General features: G+C 48.3%; 1 protein-coding gene across 1 annotated transcript; it reads left to right on the top strand.

Moving 5' to 3' along the window:
* Window positions 1-2,471: 2,471 nt before the first annotated feature.
* On the top strand, window positions 2,472-16,610 carry BMP2 (bone morphogenetic protein 2). Its single transcript, XM_081906444.1, has 3 exons — window positions 2,472-2,968; window positions 6,449-6,804; window positions 14,846-16,610. Exons 2-3 carry the CDS (start codon window positions 6,453-6,455, stop codon window positions 15,688-15,690), a joined length of 1,197 nt encoding a protein of 398 aa, XP_081762570.1. The 5' UTR covers window positions 2,472-2,968; window positions 6,449-6,452; the 3' UTR covers window positions 15,691-16,610.
* Window positions 16,611-17,338: the final 728 nt, after the last annotated feature.

The raw sequence follows: 17,338 nt of genomic DNA, 5'->3' as shown, positions 1-17,338 counted from the left end.
AGTATGTTTCGTGCACAGGTGGATATTATGTCATTTCCTCGCTGTGTTTGGATTCTGTCAAGTGCTCTGATTCCCTTTCTCTGACCTTCATACCTTCAAAGACAGTAAACACGTAAATCCCACCCCACGAAGCTAATCCGATTTGCAGAGGCAGGACCTGTGAATTGCTCTACTTCTCCCCCTCCACGTATAGACAAAAGGGACGTATATAATGGATCATTGTTCAAGCCTTCCGTCTCATCTGAACTGCCTCTGCTGTTGCTCCAGGGCCAGGCCTTCGGTGGCCATAAAGCGAAGCAAAGCTGCTCTCCTCCCGCACTGTACGCTCTGATGCGAGGAAAGGGGAACAGATTTCTGGATCACCCAAAAGTCCGAGCAGAAACTCTACGAAACGGCTCCCCTTTCGTAGCCCCCTGCCCCCAGCACCGGAGGATTGACTTCTGAGCAAAAAGACAGCAGGAAGAACTTTCTGACAGTAAGAAACAGTGAAACAGACATATTCCCACGAGAGGCGGTGGACTCTCCTTCCTCTCGGAGGTTTTTAAACAGAGGTTGGGTGGTCCTTTGTCTTGTATGATTTATTTCAGATTCCCGCATTGGTGGGGGTCTGACTAAATGACCCTAAGGGTCCCTTCCAACTGCAATTCTAGGATTCCAGGATTTTGAGGCACGTTGAGAATTTGATTTTGCACGCTTAGGCTGCCTGCACGCCCTCTGTTTAAAGCGCGCGACTTCCCCACAAAGACGCCGGGGAACTATAGTTCACCCCTCACAGAGTTCCAATTCCCAGCATCCTAACAAACCAGCGTTCCCAGGATTTTTTGGGGGGTGGGGTGGGAATCGCGCGCTTTAAATGGATGGTGTGTAGGCAGCCATAGACGCGCCTGAACCTATTGGCTGACTTAAGCGAGCTGTGCCAAACTTAACAGGGCTGCTATGTCGTTTGATCACTCAAAAGCAACAGCAATCGCAAACATGTTTAACTCAAGAGTAAGGGTCATAGGATATCACGCGAATAACAAGTGCCTTTGTGGTTGCAGTCCAGGTACCGGGGCAGAGGACGCGCGGGCCACGGCAGAGCGCGGCAGGGGCCGCGGCGACTCCAAAGGGACCCTGAACCGCGCTGCCTGCAACGCAGCGCCCCGCTCCTGCGCTCGATCGATCCGCAGTTGCAGGGTCGTTTCAAATCTCGGCTTTAGCCCTAGGAAGTTCCCCTCTTTATGTTGAGCGGGCGGAGGGAGGGAGAGAAGGGGGGGTGGGAGTCCGTCGTCGTCTTCCACAAGCAGAGCTTTATCCTTTCCAACCCCCCTTTCGGAACAGAAGCATTTGGCACGCGCAACTCTGGAAACATTTCCACTCCCGAAGGAGCTGCCGAGCGCCGCGAAGAAATAGGTACATCTTTCTTCCAAGCGCGGGCCGGGCGGGCAAGGAAAAGTCTCGCGGCGGGCCGGAGCTCCGGCAGCTCCTCCTCCCGGCGAGCCTGACGGCTCGAATCCGGAAAGTTGTGGCAGAGGAGAAGCGAAGAGCGCGCTCAGTACCCCTCCGCGGCTGGGGCTGAGCGTATGTGTGCCTGCTTGTATGCGTGTGTGCGTGTGCGTGTGTAAGCTGGAGGGGGGGCCGCCTGGAGGAGGGAAGTCCAAAAAGGGGGCGGCGTTCCCTTTAAAAGCCGCCTGCCCTGCCGCGCTTCCTTGCAGCACCAACAACCCGCCGCGCCAGCCTCGCCTAGGCTCTCCCGGTTCGCTCACAGGCCGCCTGGCGCTTGGCGAGCGCGCCTCCAGCCCCCGCGCCCGTGACCTCAGCCCGAGCCGAGCAGCCACAAAAAGCCCCGAGAGGGAGAGGCCGCCAAGAGAGAGAGAGAGAGAAAAAGAGAGGGCGGCGCAGGCAGCTCCGCTTGCAGGAGAAGCAGGAACAAGCAGCAAGAAGCGCTCGACGCCGGAGCCCAGGGCGCACGCAGCGCGCGGAGAGAGGCAGGAGCCGGGTCGTGCGCTCTTGCCGCCGAGCCACCACCAGGAGCCGCCGGAACCGAGCAGCAGCAACAGGAGGAGGAGCAGCGGCTGGCCGGGCCACTAACTCTGCCTGCTCGCTCTTGCTGCTGCTTTTCTTTTGCAACCAGGAACGAAAGCGCACGACCCAGAGGAGCGGGGGAAAGTGGCCCGTTTGGAGAGATCGGAGGCGGAATCCAACGCTTCGCGGCTGCTGATGCCAAGGGCATTTTCTTAAGGAGAAGGGAGCTGCTTTCTATTGACATCCGAGCAGGAGCGCCGAGGGGGCGCGCATTGCCGGCTCTCGGCCCGGGAAAGGGACGTTTCTTCGCCCCCGACCTTCCGCGGCTCCTTTCCCCGGCTGTTTCGGATCCTGAGCATGTTTCCCCGGCGGGCCGGGCCCTGGAGAAGGACGCCGGCGGTGCCTTTTCTTCCCCCGAGCTTGGCTCTGGGGCAGCGCCCTTGCAGCCGGGAGTGATGCGGCGCCCGGGAGAGGCCAGCGGGCCAGAGAGCAGCTGCAAATCCGCCACCGCCGCGTCGACGTCGTCTTCTTCCTCGTCTTCCTCCTCGCTTCGTCCAGGTTAGACCAGGAGCCAGACCATGCCCGGGAGGTTTCTTCCTCTGCGCCGAGAAGCGAGCTCGGGCTGCAGCGCTGGAGAGGAGCTCGACTAGAGAGCGAGGCTTCGGAGGCGCTTGGAACGTTTGGTTCCCCTTTTGCCTCGGCTGCGCTCGCCGCAAACTTCCCAGCGAGGGAGGGAAATTGAGCACAGCTCCTCGCCGCTCGTGGACAGCTCTCCTCCCCGACCCCGGAGTAAGGAGGTGGGGGGGAAAGACCACCACCACCACCCAAAAACAGAAAAAGAAAGGACGGATCGCACATCCCCCCCCGCTTGATCGGCCACGCTACTTCCATGTGGTGGCTGGCTCCATGGACGTGCCCGAGTGTGCTGCTGCTGCTTCTTAGGCGATCGTCGGGATCCTAAAAGGTAGCAGAAAGCGGGGGGCGCTGGGGAAGGAGGGCGCGCGCGGTTTCGAACTCGGCACATGGCCACACCTGCCGGGAAACTTCCCGCGGGGACTCCCTACAGATTCTTTCCTCCGCGTTCCCCAGACTGTTGTTCACCCATACCTCCCTCCCCACAACAAAAACAGTCGCGAGTCTTCCTAGGAAGTATGAATTAAAGCTAATGATAAACGAGCCATTTCTGATCTCTTGGCATGTATCTTGACCACTTGTGGAGAATGCGGGAGGTGTCCCGTACAGTCCTCTTTTGCTCCCCCACCCTTCTCAGTCTCCCTGGTGACAAGACCCCCCCCCCAGCTGCCCTCTTCCCCAAAACACTTTGCTGCGCAAGTTAACTCCTTGCAGCGCCCATCCTAAGCGCCTTGCACTATCCCGGGCCACAGGTGGCGGGCGGGGAGAATACTGGGCAGGTTATTAAGCGGCAGCATCCTTCTGCTTTATATTGCAAGACGTCCTGGCTGGGAAACACTTCCAGCAGGCCTCCGAAGTTGCTGCCTGTGTTGCTCTGCTGGCCCGGTCACTTGCTGAAGCTGCTTTATTCGGGGTGTATCGCTTCGCTCCGCAAACTGCAGGCTCCCCACCCACCGCTGTTTCGGGAGCTTCTGACACCCGAGTCCCTTTCTAGCCCATTATTGTAACGCGCCCCCCGCGCACCTCCATTCGCAAATCCCATTGATTTTGGTAGAAACATCTGCGCGCATAAACCGTGGGTGGGGGAACTGGCTCCAGATGTGGCTGAACTACAGCTCCCATCATGCCTGACCATCACCCATGCTGGCTGGGGTTGATGGGAGGTGGAGTCCAACGAAGTCTGCAGGGCCACAAGTTCATCACGGCTGGCCTCTTAGCAGTTAGAGAGGATCGTTTACCGTAGCCGAATGAATCCGAGGCACGGGAAAGGGGTGCTGGAGAGTGGAGTTTTAGCTCGCTTTTACTGTAGCAGGCTTTTGAAAGGATGAAATTCCAACAAACCTAAATGCACGTCCAAGCACTTTACTAAAGGAGCGCACGCGCCCCTGATCTAAAGCAGCAGAAAGGCGCTCTCTCCATGTAAATGAGATCCTTGAATGAAACGGCTCACATGGATAAAGTTCTAGCTAGCAACCTTTGCAGTCTTTTCCTTGTGGCTGCCGATGCCCCGCTCATTATGCTGGATCCCCAAACTATTAAAATGCGGAGCGAAGGGGGCGGGGAAGAGATGAAATAAGGTTTCCATTAGCTATGTGTAGGTTACAGGATGTAAAGGAAGGGAGTGAGGGGGAGAAAGCGGGGAGTCAGGCAGTTTCAGGTCACAATCCAGCACACTGTCAGGTGCACTTGGGTTTGAATGCCTCATTCTGTGTTGACTTGTTGCCTTGGTGCATCCTCTAATTGTTTCCAGTGGTTTTGTCCAGCCCTTGGGGAATCTATGGGCTATAAAACTTAAAGCCCACTCTCCTTGCAGACTTAGGAGGCTGGAAGCTCCTCTTGATAAATGTTTCACTGCAGTCAAAAAGGCACGTGTCCTTCCCCTTCCCGTGTAATCCTCCTTTCTAAAAAAGCCACTCCGTGATTATTTGTTCCTTCTTTACCATATTCACCTCCTGTCTCCTCATTCCACACCTTCTGCTACGTGCATGCCCGGGTTTTGTCCTCCCACCAATTCAGCAGAGCCTCCTTACAGCAGGCTAGGAAGCAGCTCAAAGATCACAGTCCCATAATGCTGGCTCTCCAGCCTCCCCCCAAAACCCCACCATGCCACACCCTGCGATACTTCCTTCCTTCCTTCAGCTACATCCCAGCATGCAGCTATGCTTGGGGGCTCTTTCCACAATACTAATTATAACAGTTCTGTCTCTATTCTCTGGAGTGAACAGTTGCACTCAAATAGCCCAGGAGCCACGGTGTGGGCTTGTGAATATAATTATGAAAATTCATGTGATTGTGGAGGTATCCCCCACGCCATATCATGGAGGAATGTGTCAATATCTTGCTGCAGGGTTTTATCCCATCCTTCCTTCGAGGGGTTGTGGGTGACGTTTTTAAGTGAGCCACCCAAATCTGCAGGGTCTTTCATGTGCTTTCTCCCTTCTGAAATTTCCATTTCACACAGTCCTTTCTTTTGCCAGCAATCGCAAAGTTGTCCATGGTGGGGAGCAGGTTGTGTGTTAGCAATATTGTTTTGTGTGACTTGCCTAGAGCAGTGTTTCCCAACCTTGTGCCTCCAGATGTTTTTGGCCTACAACTCCCATCATCCCTAGCTAGCAAGACCAGTGGTCAGGGATGATGGGAGTTGTAGGCCAAAAACATCTGGAGGCACAAGGTTGGGAAACACTGGCCTAGAGGAATGATAGCAGCTTCAATGGGTTGTATTCAACTAATGTTTACTCTGTTGAAATTAATGAACCCAGGTTACTAATGGCCATCGATTTCAGGGGGTCTACTCTGAGTAACAATTGAGTATAACCTGTTTTTTTCCTGGATTAAGAGGATCCATTTGTGGGCTTTGCTTGGGCCTTTCAGCCGCAGGATTGTGAATTGCCTTCGCTTTCAGCTACTTATTCCCCATTGCCCATAATACCAGTTCATACCAATCTTAGTCCACGTGGGCAGCTTCCATAATGTGCTGGCAGATTGCTACCCACCCCAGCAACTGTGGGCATATGAGAGAGAGAGGAAAAACAATATCCTGCCACAGTTCATGTCAGTACCAAAGTTCCCACTGGGGTCAGGACTGTCTCTCATAAACTTCACTTTCAGGGAGATGGAGAAGGTCTTACCTACAAGGACCATGGGAGCTGGGAAGGGTTATTTATAGATCAATGATAAAACTACTGTTTTGCATTCAGAAAGACCCTAGTTGTATCCCTGGCATTTCCAGGCTGGTCTGGGCATATCCAGTCTGAAATTATACAAAACTACTGGCAGATAAAGGGACGCGGGTGGTGCTGTGGGTTAAACCACAGAGCCTAGGACTTGCCGATCAGAAGGTCGGCAGTTTGAATCTCCACAAGTGGGTGATCTCCCATTGTTTGGTTCCTGCTCCTGCCAACCTAGCAGTTGGAAAGCACATCAAAGTGCAAGTAGATAAATAGGTACCGCTCCGGCGGGAAGGTAAACGGCGTTTCCGTGCGCTGCTCTGGTTCGCCAGAAGCGGCTTAGTCATGCTGGCCACATGACACGGAAGCTGTACGCCGGCTCCCTCGGCCAATAAAGTGAGATGAACGCCGCAACCCCAGAGTCGGCCACAACTGGACCTAATGGTCAGGAGTCCCTTTACCTTTACTGGCAGATAAGACTGAGCTAGATGGCACCAATGGAATGGCTTTGTAGAAGGTGGTTTCCTATGTTTCATGGAGTGAAAGCAGCCGTGAAGCTTAGAAGGACCTTACACTTTGCTCATGCTGGTTTTGCCCTACAGCGTTTCCTCGCCTGCCCACTCAACCTCTTCCATTCTCCCCAGGTTGATGACCATGGTTGCCAGGACCTGCTCTCTACTAGCACTGCTGCTTTATCACATACTGCTGGGTGGTTCGGCCAGCCTCATCCCGGAGGTGGCCGACAGGAGAAGGTTCAGCGGAGACTTGGGCCGCGTCAGTCCCCTGCAACTCTCCGAAGGGATCCTGCGCGAATTTGAACTGCGCCTGCTCAATATGTTTGGGCTCACGCGGCGGCCCACCCCAAGCAAGGACATCATCATTCCTCCCTATATGTTGGAGCTCTACCATCTGCACACCAGCCAGAAGCCAGCAACCATGGACTATAACCTGGAGAGAGCTGCCAGCAGAGCCAATACTGTCAGGAGCTTTCACCATGAAGGTAAGGAGGGATGCTCTTAGCTCCTGCTCCCACTGCCCAAGCCCTAACAAAAATAGGCTTGGAGATTCCACCCCCCCTGCCCCCTGCAAATTGGAATGCTTCATTTGCCAAGATGTTTGGTGGTGGGATATGTGGGAAGGCCCAAAGCAGCAGTGGCCTCGATTTCTTGTGCTCCTTACACTTCACCCATTAGATATATGTGATGTATCTCTTGCTATTTAAGCAGTTGTGAATTCCTCATTATGCAATTTGAAACTCCGTCTGGTTTGGTTGCTGCTACACTGGTATGCTCTAATGAGACGAAGCATATCGCTCACATTTGGTTAGCTGAAAAGTGCAGTTTAAATGTACGGCTTTTCCTTCTGAGCATCTATGCTAGGAAGGAAAAGATTACCGCACTGTGTGAATACAGCTGAAGTGTGAGTCTTTCCTTGTGGTGTTTCTGCTCAAACTCCTCTCACCTTCCTCTTAGTTCAGTGCAGGCCTGTCTCAACCACTGAAAAATGAATCAGGGTTCTGAAACTAACCTTGCCCATGTTGACTTGGAAATAGGTAGCCTTCTTTCACAGTCAAAGCTCACACCTGGAAACACCAGGAGGAATTCAACATCTCACTCCTCTGATCAGGGCAAGCATTTTGCAACGATCTCCCTCTTTCTCCTTCTGTGTGCTGTGTGACTGGACTCATCTGTTTAATTCTGGCCACTATTTTGAATGATTGTGGTGGGTGGGAAGCTTTCAAAACATGAAATCATGTTTGCAGTAATGTAGATGTGTATGCGAAGACAGTACCGTGCCCATTTCAGTACATGCACATTAGCCTTTGGATCCCAAAAAGAGCAGAAATGGTTACCTCTGCATGGCTGCCAAGCCTCCTGGGCTGGATCCAAGCGCAAGCCATTGTTAGAGCAGACCCGCTGGAATCGGTGAGACTTCACTTAGTCATCCCATTGATTTCCATGGGTCATCTCCGGAATTACAACCAACCCAAAGATTGCAGTTTCAGCCTGTGATTTCTAAAAAAAAATGCTATTTGAAGAACACTGACACGTTGCGTATCCCCTCCCCTGCATGATGATGAACATCACTGAAACACATGGCCTTGCATTTTGAAACATTTTTAAAAGCACAGTCCATAGTTCTAAGACAGGGGTCAGCAAACTTTTTCAGTCCATTGTCCCTCAGACCTTGTGGGGGGCTGTATATTTTTTTGGGGGGGAATGAATGAATTCCTATGCCCCACAAATAACACAGAGATGCATTTTAAATAAAAGGACACATTCTACTCATGTAAAAACATGCTGATTCCCGGACCGTCCGTGGGCTGGAGTTAGAAGGCGATTGGGCCGGATCCAGCCCCTGGGCCTTAATTTGCCTAATATGTATAAAAGTTTTTGGTTTTTTTAAAAAAGATTATTTAATTTTCTAAATATATTTCTGAAGATTGAGCCTGTCACTGCCTTTGTGTTGGCGGCAGAATCTCCCTTCCCACCCTCCTAAAGAACCAGTATCCCGCATATGCTTATGCTAATAATGTGGGTGGCCAATTTGCCCAGAGGAGTGTAGAGACCAGTTTTTCCTTGAGGTGATGAACGTACAGATGGTAGGAAACAACCTGGAGCAAAAATGAGGAGGAGTACAAGGAATGTCGCATTTCCCCCTTTAAATAGCTAGCAATTTTAGTTGCTGGCTATGTTTGTGTCATTAAACGTTAAGAATGGCAAACTACGTTTCTAACTCTGCTGTACTCTTTGTTCTGTGCCATATTCATTTATCATTTTTTAAAAATTGACTTACATTGATTCAGTGCAAGAGAAGTAGGTGTTTTTTTTAATTCCACAGATTCTGTCCAGATTATGAGTTCCTACCAATAAATTTAAATGTTGCAGGCTAAATAGGAAAAAAAAAAAGTCTGTCTAATTTACAGTTGGCAATCAGGGTAACTTGGAAGGATTTCTAATCCCCATCTAATCCCCGTGAGAGATCAATTTAACAATCAATTGTATTGTCTCCACCATGACTTTGTCTTCTGTTTAAATCTAGATTTAGTGGAGACCCAAGGTAAGCCCTTCAGAAAGCAAGGCTGATAAGTTTTGGAGCAGCTGCCCACTGGATTTCATGGGCACCTGGGGCTTTAGGTCACTCAGATTAAAAGCCACAAGCAAATATGTACTTAACTAGACAGAACAATTGGGAGTAAATGCAACACAGTCTTCAGATGCTCTGTTGCCACTTATTCTCGCATTTTTGAACTAGGCCAGTTTGCTAAATGAAAGGCAACTTGCTTGAACTTTTATGCAAAGTGCTTATATCCGAGTTCCTTAAACTTGAATGAACTTGTCTGTAGCACTACTGGGCAAAGCTTTACATTGTATTTGCAAAGGGGTTTTTTTTGTTTTGTTTTTGCTGCTGCTGCCATCTCTGTTCAATGCAAATCCAAAAGTTTCGCCATTATTGCGGCAATCTTCTTTCATCTCCCCTCCATTTATGACCCTAAGCACATTTTTTGTGTGTGTGATTAGCAAAGTCACATTGAATTAGCTAGATTTACAGGTTCCTTTCTGTGTTTCTGCATCCCAGCCACAGATACTTGGATGCAACGTGTACAAACAATAAGCATTCAGAGGATGTGAATCTAGTGTCTTCTGCAGAAAGGCTGTAAACTTGCAGTAGTCAACCTTTTCACGGGCGGCATTGATGGATTGTAGAACTGGTGGGGGGGGAGAGAGACGGAAGCAACTGCTTAGGTTACATATAGTATAGAGCTGGGCTGGCAAGGAAAGATACATAAATATGTATTTTAATTAAGTTTCTCCACAAGGGGTGTGGCCTGCGTAGTGATTATTCTAACTAATAGCAAGTCTTAATGAGGAAAGAGATTAATGGTGTAACTTAAACTTGCACTGTGGCTTTGTGTGTGTGAATATAAAAACTAATGAATGGGAGAACTTCCAGTAAACATTTCAATTGTGCCAAAATGCATCTTAACGCAGAACTACATACATAGATGAGTGGGCAGAGGGAGGGAAGGCTAGCAAGTGTTTGGGTCAGCTTCCTCACTGCAACTCTGCAACAACCCATAGTCCAACAAAATAAACCCTTGGGCGATAACCCTACACCCATTTGCTTGGGAGTAAGTCCCACGGAAGTGGAGAAGCAATGACTTGGCCATTTTGGTCCAGTGATCTATATAGCTCAAGAGAGAATTTGAACCCAGGTCTAAGCCTTTACCTAAGTCTGTTATTTATTGCGGGAAGCATGTTCTTCCAAGCTGATTCAAAGGCCTGTTCTTCCCCCCCCCCAAAAAAAAATATAATAAAAGCAAACATATAAAAGCAGCTTATCTAGAGAGAGCCGCCTTAAAAACAGCAGCAGAGATAACAGGTTAGTTTTTAAAGGCCTTGGGAAATAGAAAGGATGTTAGGGAATATAACCATTATGGTAGGTCTTTTTGGGGGTTTTATATTGTAAACCACCCAGTCATCCTCTTCTGAAGGGCAGTATAGAAATTTAATTAATTAATAATAGTAATAATCATCACCAGCTTATGCCCCGAGGCGTCTCCCTGGCATGTCAGCTACTGAAAGGCCCTTTCACAGGTGCGCTTGAGAGGAAAGGGAGTGCCTAGACAATAGTGGGGTTTAAATACGAGAAACAGTGTGGAGGAACTGGTTCAATGCTAATTTGCTGGCGGTTGAGGGCTGCAAGATCTGGAGGGCTGCAGGTTCCACACCTCCTGTGACCAGGATACAGATGTGCTTACAGAGAACCCACAGGAAAACCTGTTTTTCCCTCTGACTGTTTTGCCGTAGCTTGCTACAGAAAAAAACACACACACTTAACTTTTCTCCGAAAGCTCTAAAAACCTGACGCGATCATTTACTTTTTCTCGCAGTTCAAGTGCCACAAATTATTTGAGCAAATCGTTAGATTGTTTCTTTATTTCCTTTAATAAAAACACAGGCCCTTGTTGCAAGTACACTGTTTGCAGCTTGCAATATCCCCTCCCCCCCCCGCTCCCCGTCACATCCAGTCTCATAAACCAGCCCAGTTAAAATAAGAGGCCTCTCCCTCCGTCAGTTGAGCATGAGAGTCTTAATCTCATGGTTGTGAGTTCAAGCCCCACTTTGGACAAAGTTTCCTGCACTGCAGGAACTAGATGGCCTTCATGGCCTCTTGCAACTCTACAATTCTAAGATTTTGCCTCTCTGGGTAGGGAATTCCACAACCATGGAGCCACTGTGTTGGTCCCTGCCAGCCTAACCTTTGCCACTGACCTTTAATCTCTGGCTTACCTCTCTGGGCAATGGCAAAACCTCTGCCTTTGCACCTTTGTAAGCATGCAAAACATGGGTTCGTTGGGGATTTTTGGGGATGGGGCGGGGGTTTGTTTAGCTCTGCCTTTGTTTTGCACATGTCAGTTCAAAGCCACTTAAGAGAAGTGTCCAATTAAAGCACCAATGATGTAGATAGGGCAGGAATTAAAAACAAATCGAATGTGAGGTAAACACAGCTTGGCTGTGGCTTGTTATTCTCGCGAACCCTCCCTAGCCATTGGGTGAGCGGCTGGTTTTTCCCCCTGTTGCAAAACCTGGCGGGGGCAGGGCGGGAATGGGAAAGCAAGAAGCAAGGAGGGGTTTGGGTGGAAAGAGACGGAAAGATGGCAGCCCGTTGCTGTCTCTGAAAGGTAGTGAGGAGTCACCAGATGTGGTAGGGTGAGGATAGAAGATGGCCCTAGGGGACAGGGCAGTGCAGGATAAAACACTGCAGCAGTTTTTCCTCTGAGTAAAAGGAAGCAGGGGACTCCCATCAGGACAGGGCGAGGAAAAACAAGGGTGAAGTAGATCTTGAAGGAAGGGCACCAGGGGTTTGTGGTGGGTGGAAACCCCAGGAAAGAGTGTAGACTCAAAGCACTGGGAAATGGCTTCCGTTTTCCTCAGAAGATGTTCTTCTGGAGAGATGGAGAATTTGTGGCCCTTCTGATGTTGCTGGGACTACAACTCCCATCAGCCCTAAACATTGGAGCATGCTGGCTTTGGGTAGTTGGGAACAGGGGGCCAAAGTTCCCCACATCCCCTCATCTTGTTGTTCTGGCACTTTTTAGAGATGCTTACAGAGTTGTTGGGATGCGGGTGGCGCTGTGGGTTAGACCACAGAGCCTAGGACTTGCCGATCAGAAGGTCGGCAGTTCGAATCCCCGTGTCAGGGGACCGTTGTTCGGTCCCTGCTCCTGCCAACCTAGCAGTTCGAAAGCATGTCAAAGTGCAAGTAGATAAATAGGTAGCGCTCCGGCGGGAAGGTAAATGGCATTTCCGTGCACTGCTCTGGTTTGCCAGAAGCGGCTTAGTCATGCTGGCCACATGACCTGGAAGCTGTACGCCAGCTCCCCCAGCCAATAAAGCGAGATGAGCGCCGCAACCCCAGAGTCGGCCACGACTGGACCTAATGGTCAGGGGTCCCTTTACCTTTTTTACCGAGTTGCTGAGAGAGGAGAACAGTCCGACCCTAAGACATCTTGCTGTCAAATGCTACACACTTCACTTATAGCCAGCGCTTTGAAAGGAGTCTTACAATGCTGTTCACAAACCACTCCCTGCCATTTTGTAGACTGCACCTATCTTGGTGCCACTTCACCAGGTGGCTTCACCCTAAAGCATGTCAGGGCCACCCCTGCGAGACTCCATGTGCTCAGGTATTCATGTGGCCTCACTGCAGATGGGTGTAGAGTGCTCAGGACAACCACATTTAGAAGGAGCCAATTATAGTTAGCTTTCCTGCAAATGTTTGGGAGATACCCATTGTCCACCATAGACTTGTGTACTTTAAATGCAAGCTCTTGTCTAGGTGACCATAGAGGAAAGGGACTCTGAAGTCGGATGTTGGGGAATAATGAGATACCTTTGGATTATGGTTGTGTTTGCAAAGCTGCAGTGGGAACAGTTAGGCTGGAATCCAAAACTTGTTCCTTTGCAATTTAATATTGGTGACACTTCCAAGTAAATGGAACACCAACGGAGCAATGTCGCTGTTAAGCTAGTTCACAATATGCTTAGACTTAGCCACAGTTGTTGCATTTATGTGTGGTGGTGGTATCATTGCATAGTTTACCGAGTGGGCTGGACACATTGCTTGTTCGTAACCCAATTTAGAGGCTATTTGAGAATATGGATATTGTATCACATACTGAGCCCTTGGAATAAAACAGGGGATAGGGCAGGTCAAATCTTCCCATTGCTTTCTCTTAGATTTCTTTGAATTGCACATGAATCTATTTCTGAACCCAAAGTACAAATGAAGATTCACTCCAACTCCCATCAGTCAGATGGTGGAAATTGTAGACCAGCAATATCAACCTTGGGAGCAGCAGATTCCCTCACCCTTAGCCTCAATGGTTTAGTTAAATTTGGCAGCAATAGTACATCCTGTCAATACTGTACAGTGTTATTGGTCATAAGTAAATGTTCAATCATAGTACTACATTTCCCCAAAATGTTGTTTTCCAAAAAGCAAAACTCACACCTTTAAACTATCTGAGAGTGTTCCAATCTTCCACATGGGATGCACATAATTCCCTTCGCCCAGTATGTCTTCATCCCTTCTCCTGAGCCTTCCCCCCACCCCTTCTCACGCCATTCATATTAAAAAGAACAAAAAGGAAGTGGTGTTTTGTGTCCCTGGCCATTTTAGACGGTGACCAATATACTGCCTGTCTCCTGTTCAAATTTCAGCCACAAACTTAAGCAAATGTTCATTCCTCTGCTCCCACCTGTAATAACAAGTATTATGTAGGGGGTGAGCTTTCAACAGTTAAAATTAGTAGTAGATTTTATAGAAAAGAACAGGACAAGGCACAACGCAGCATAGGGGTCTCTATAGTATAGTGTATTTTAAAATGGGGTTTTAGAGTTTTTAGGGGTGTTGAATGTTTTATGTAGTTTTGTAGTAGTTTTGTGTAGTTTTAATGTATTTTTATGTAGTTTTGTGGTAGTTTTAATGTAGTTTTATGTAGTTTTTCAATTCCATGGGACAATGACAATAAAGATATTGTATATCATATATATCGTATAACTCACAAAGCACCTTCAAGGTCGGAAAAAAGTCTGTAAGCCTGTTTGTCCCATATTTTGCAGTTAACTGTTCGTAATAGCAGTGCAGTGGACAGCCAAACATGTGATGCAACTGTAGACTGTTCAATTCAATTCAATAGATCTGTGCGACTTGGTTGCCCATTCCTGCAATGCTGCCCATGGACTCCCCCCCAAGCAAACAACTAGTCCTACCTGGTGCCCTGCAGATGTTTAAGACTACAACTCTCATCAGCCCCAACCAGCACGCCTGCGAGCTATAGGCCCAAACATCTGGAGGGCGGCCGAATGGTTTAACTACTAAACCCATCCAAGTTATTTTCATTTAGGGCCTCCTTGAGTAAAATGACTGGGTGTGCTTTGTGGAAAGGTCTATAATTACGAGACAGGGTTTTGGATAGTAAGTTTTGTAAATCATGAAACTTGTGGCACAATGCCTTTGGAATGGCTTTTGAGAGACTGACATGAAAACTGAAGGTAGGGGTTTGTTGTTGGCGTTGTGGTTTTTTTTTAGGGAAATCTTTAAGAAATGCAATCCCTTTCCTTGATCCTCAGTCAGTTTTTAATTACTCTCCCTGGGCCCCTGCTAACCACAGTGTTAAAAAATGTTCTTTAATACCCTTAAATTCCAAAGCAATGCCTCACATTTCTTTCCCCTTATTACGACCACCTGGAATTCGCAGCGCACTCCTATGAGATCCGAAATGTGTGGCAGCAAAGGAAGCATTTTAACATCATGTTTCGTGGGCTTGCCTAAACAAACAGAAAGACAAGAGCAACTAGAAAAAGGGAAAGGGGGGAAAGCATTTTGAATTTCTAACCTAACACACATGTTGGCTTATGCTAATGTTATGGGAAATCTTCTGTATCTGTAGGGTACTTCAAATATTTCATGGCATTATCTGAGTTACTGATTGTGTTTTTTCTCTCCTCTCTCTCTCTCTTCCCCCAAACCAGAAACACTAGAAGAACTTCCAGAAAGAAGTGGGAAAACATCTCGGCGCTTCTTTTTCAACTTAACTTCCATCCCTGAGGGGGAGTTCATCACTTCAGCTGAGCTTCAGGTTTTTCGGGAGCACATCCAAGACGCTTTTGAGAGCAACGGCAGCTCTTACCACCGTATTAATATTTATGAAATCGTAAAGCCCGAGAGAGAGGCTTCCCAGGACCCCATCATGAGACTTTTGGACACGCGTTTGGTGCAACGTAACGCCAGCAAGTGGGAAACGTTTGATGTGACACCGGCTATCATGCGGTGGATTGCACATGGACAACCCAACCATGGTTTTGTGGTAGAAGTGGCTCACTTGGACCCCAGGGAGAGCACTGCCTCCAAGAGGCACGTCCGGATCAGCAGGTCTTTGCATCAGGACGATGCCAGCTGGTCTCGGATCCGGCCGTTACTAGTGACCTTTGGGCACGATGGAAAGGGACACCCTCTCCACAAGAGAGAGAAGCGCCAGGCCAAGCGCAAACACAACAAGCGCAAGTCCAATTGCAAACGACACGATTTGTATGTGGACTTCAACGACGTGGGGTGGAATGACTGGATAGTGGCCCCACCGGGCTATAGTGCCTTCTACTGCCACGGAGACTGCCCCTTCCCCTTGGCAGACCACCTGAACTCCACCAACCATGCCATTGTTCAGACTCTTGTCAATTCCGTCAACCCCAAAATCCCCAAAGCTTGCTGCGTGCCGACAGAACTGAGTCCCATCTCCATGCTCTACCTGGATGAGAACGAGAAGGTGGTACTAAAGAATTATCAAGACATGGTTGTAGAGGGCTGTGGCTGCCGCTGACGTGGCAGCAGGGCGGAAAATGGACCAATGCAACAAAACAAAACTTGACACTTTAATATTTCCCAATGAAGACCTTATTTATGTTATGAAATGGAGAATTAAACGCATCTATTTTGAAAAAAAAATCTATTTATGTCTACAGAAAAAAGCGAGGAAAAAAATATTTTAATCAGAGAATTATTCCTTTTAAAGATTTTTAAACGTATTAGTTGTACATTTTATATGGGTTTAAGCGCCCCCCCCTTTCCCCCCTCAGCACATGAAGTATAAAGGTCAGATTGTTATTTTGTATTTATTTACTATTATAACCACTTTAGAAGAATAGCTAATTTGTATTTATATGTATAATCAAAAAAAGCAGAAGAAAAAAAAATATAGGGTTTGTACATAATTTAAAACAAATGGTAGCTTTTTTTTTGTTTGTTTGTTTGTTTTCCTTTTTCCAGTGTGTATTTAAGTAAGTTGCAATGTGTACATGGAAGGGTTACTATGGCAAAGGTGCGTAATGCATTTTGCTTTCTGCAGTTCTACTGTTAAGGTCACGAGTGCAAGCCCAATGAAAAGTGGCTAATCCGCCCTGCTGACTCAAGATTATATTGTACAATTCTCAGGAATGCTGCAGGGTGGGCTGCCTAGTCCATGAGAAACTGGCATCTTCCCGGTGGGGAGCATTTGGATAAGAACCAGACGGTTGCCGAGCAAGTAGAAATAGAACTGCCGTTCCTCATGAAGGTGTGACACGACCACCAACTGGGCTTCTCTAGAAAACTCTCTTTCCCTACTTTAATTTTCGGTTTTTTTGGTCCTTGCACCTACAGAAAAGCAAAATGTTTATGCTGTTCCTCCCGTTTTAAGTAGTTCACCCATTGGAATCCTTTGTCCTGGCCAAATATTAAATAATAAAATACCAGATTTCTTCAGTTTTTTAAAAAGCTTTATTTCTGCTCGCCTTTCCGACGGCGCCTAAGGTATTCCTGCTACGACAGAGTAACGCTCGCTGGATGCCAGAAGTGTATTATTGCGCACACCTTGCAATCTATGTTAACAGAGCTCGGAGGGAAGAACAGGTTTGTGGGAAGCAGCAAAGTATGCAAATTCCACCCTTTTATTTTCCTAGGGACATCAAACACATGCAAAGGAATCCGAGGAATTGCTACCCGGCCAGGCCCTAAATATCTCCTCCCGCACCTATGTAAAAGCCTCCAGGGAAGTAGAAGTTCGCATGCAGTCAGATGCGCTGCCCATATGCAAGCATAAAGCTGGCTCAACTTGCACCCCCACGTAAGGGGAAGAGGGCTTCTTGGTTTCCCATGAGAGCTTGCAGAACAGGAAAACAATTGCCCTTGCATAGATTCCACAGAGCAGGTGGGAAGTAGCCAACATGGCACCTTCAAAATATGTTTTTGAATTTAAGTTCTCATCAGCCCCAGCCAGAGTGGCCAATGAGGAGGGATGCACCTGAAATGGGCTACTTAGAAGCAACAGCGACAGGAGGAATGTGCGAGTCAAAAGATGTAAAGTTACACTGCAATCCTACACATATCTCCTCGGAGGGCATTCCCACTGAGTTCAGGGGGAATTAGAGTTCAGGGGGAATTACTTGGGGAAAACCCAGCTGACTCAATTGCACTTGCATCTGAGAAGCTTT

The sequence above is a fragment of the Podarcis melisellensis genome, assembly GCF_964234715.1.
Source record: "Podarcis melisellensis genome assembly, chromosome: 3".
Lineage (NCBI taxonomy): Eukaryota > Metazoa > Chordata > Lepidosauria > Squamata > Lacertidae > Podarcis > Podarcis melisellensis.
This window is presented reverse-complemented; position numbering and strand designations above follow the sequence as displayed.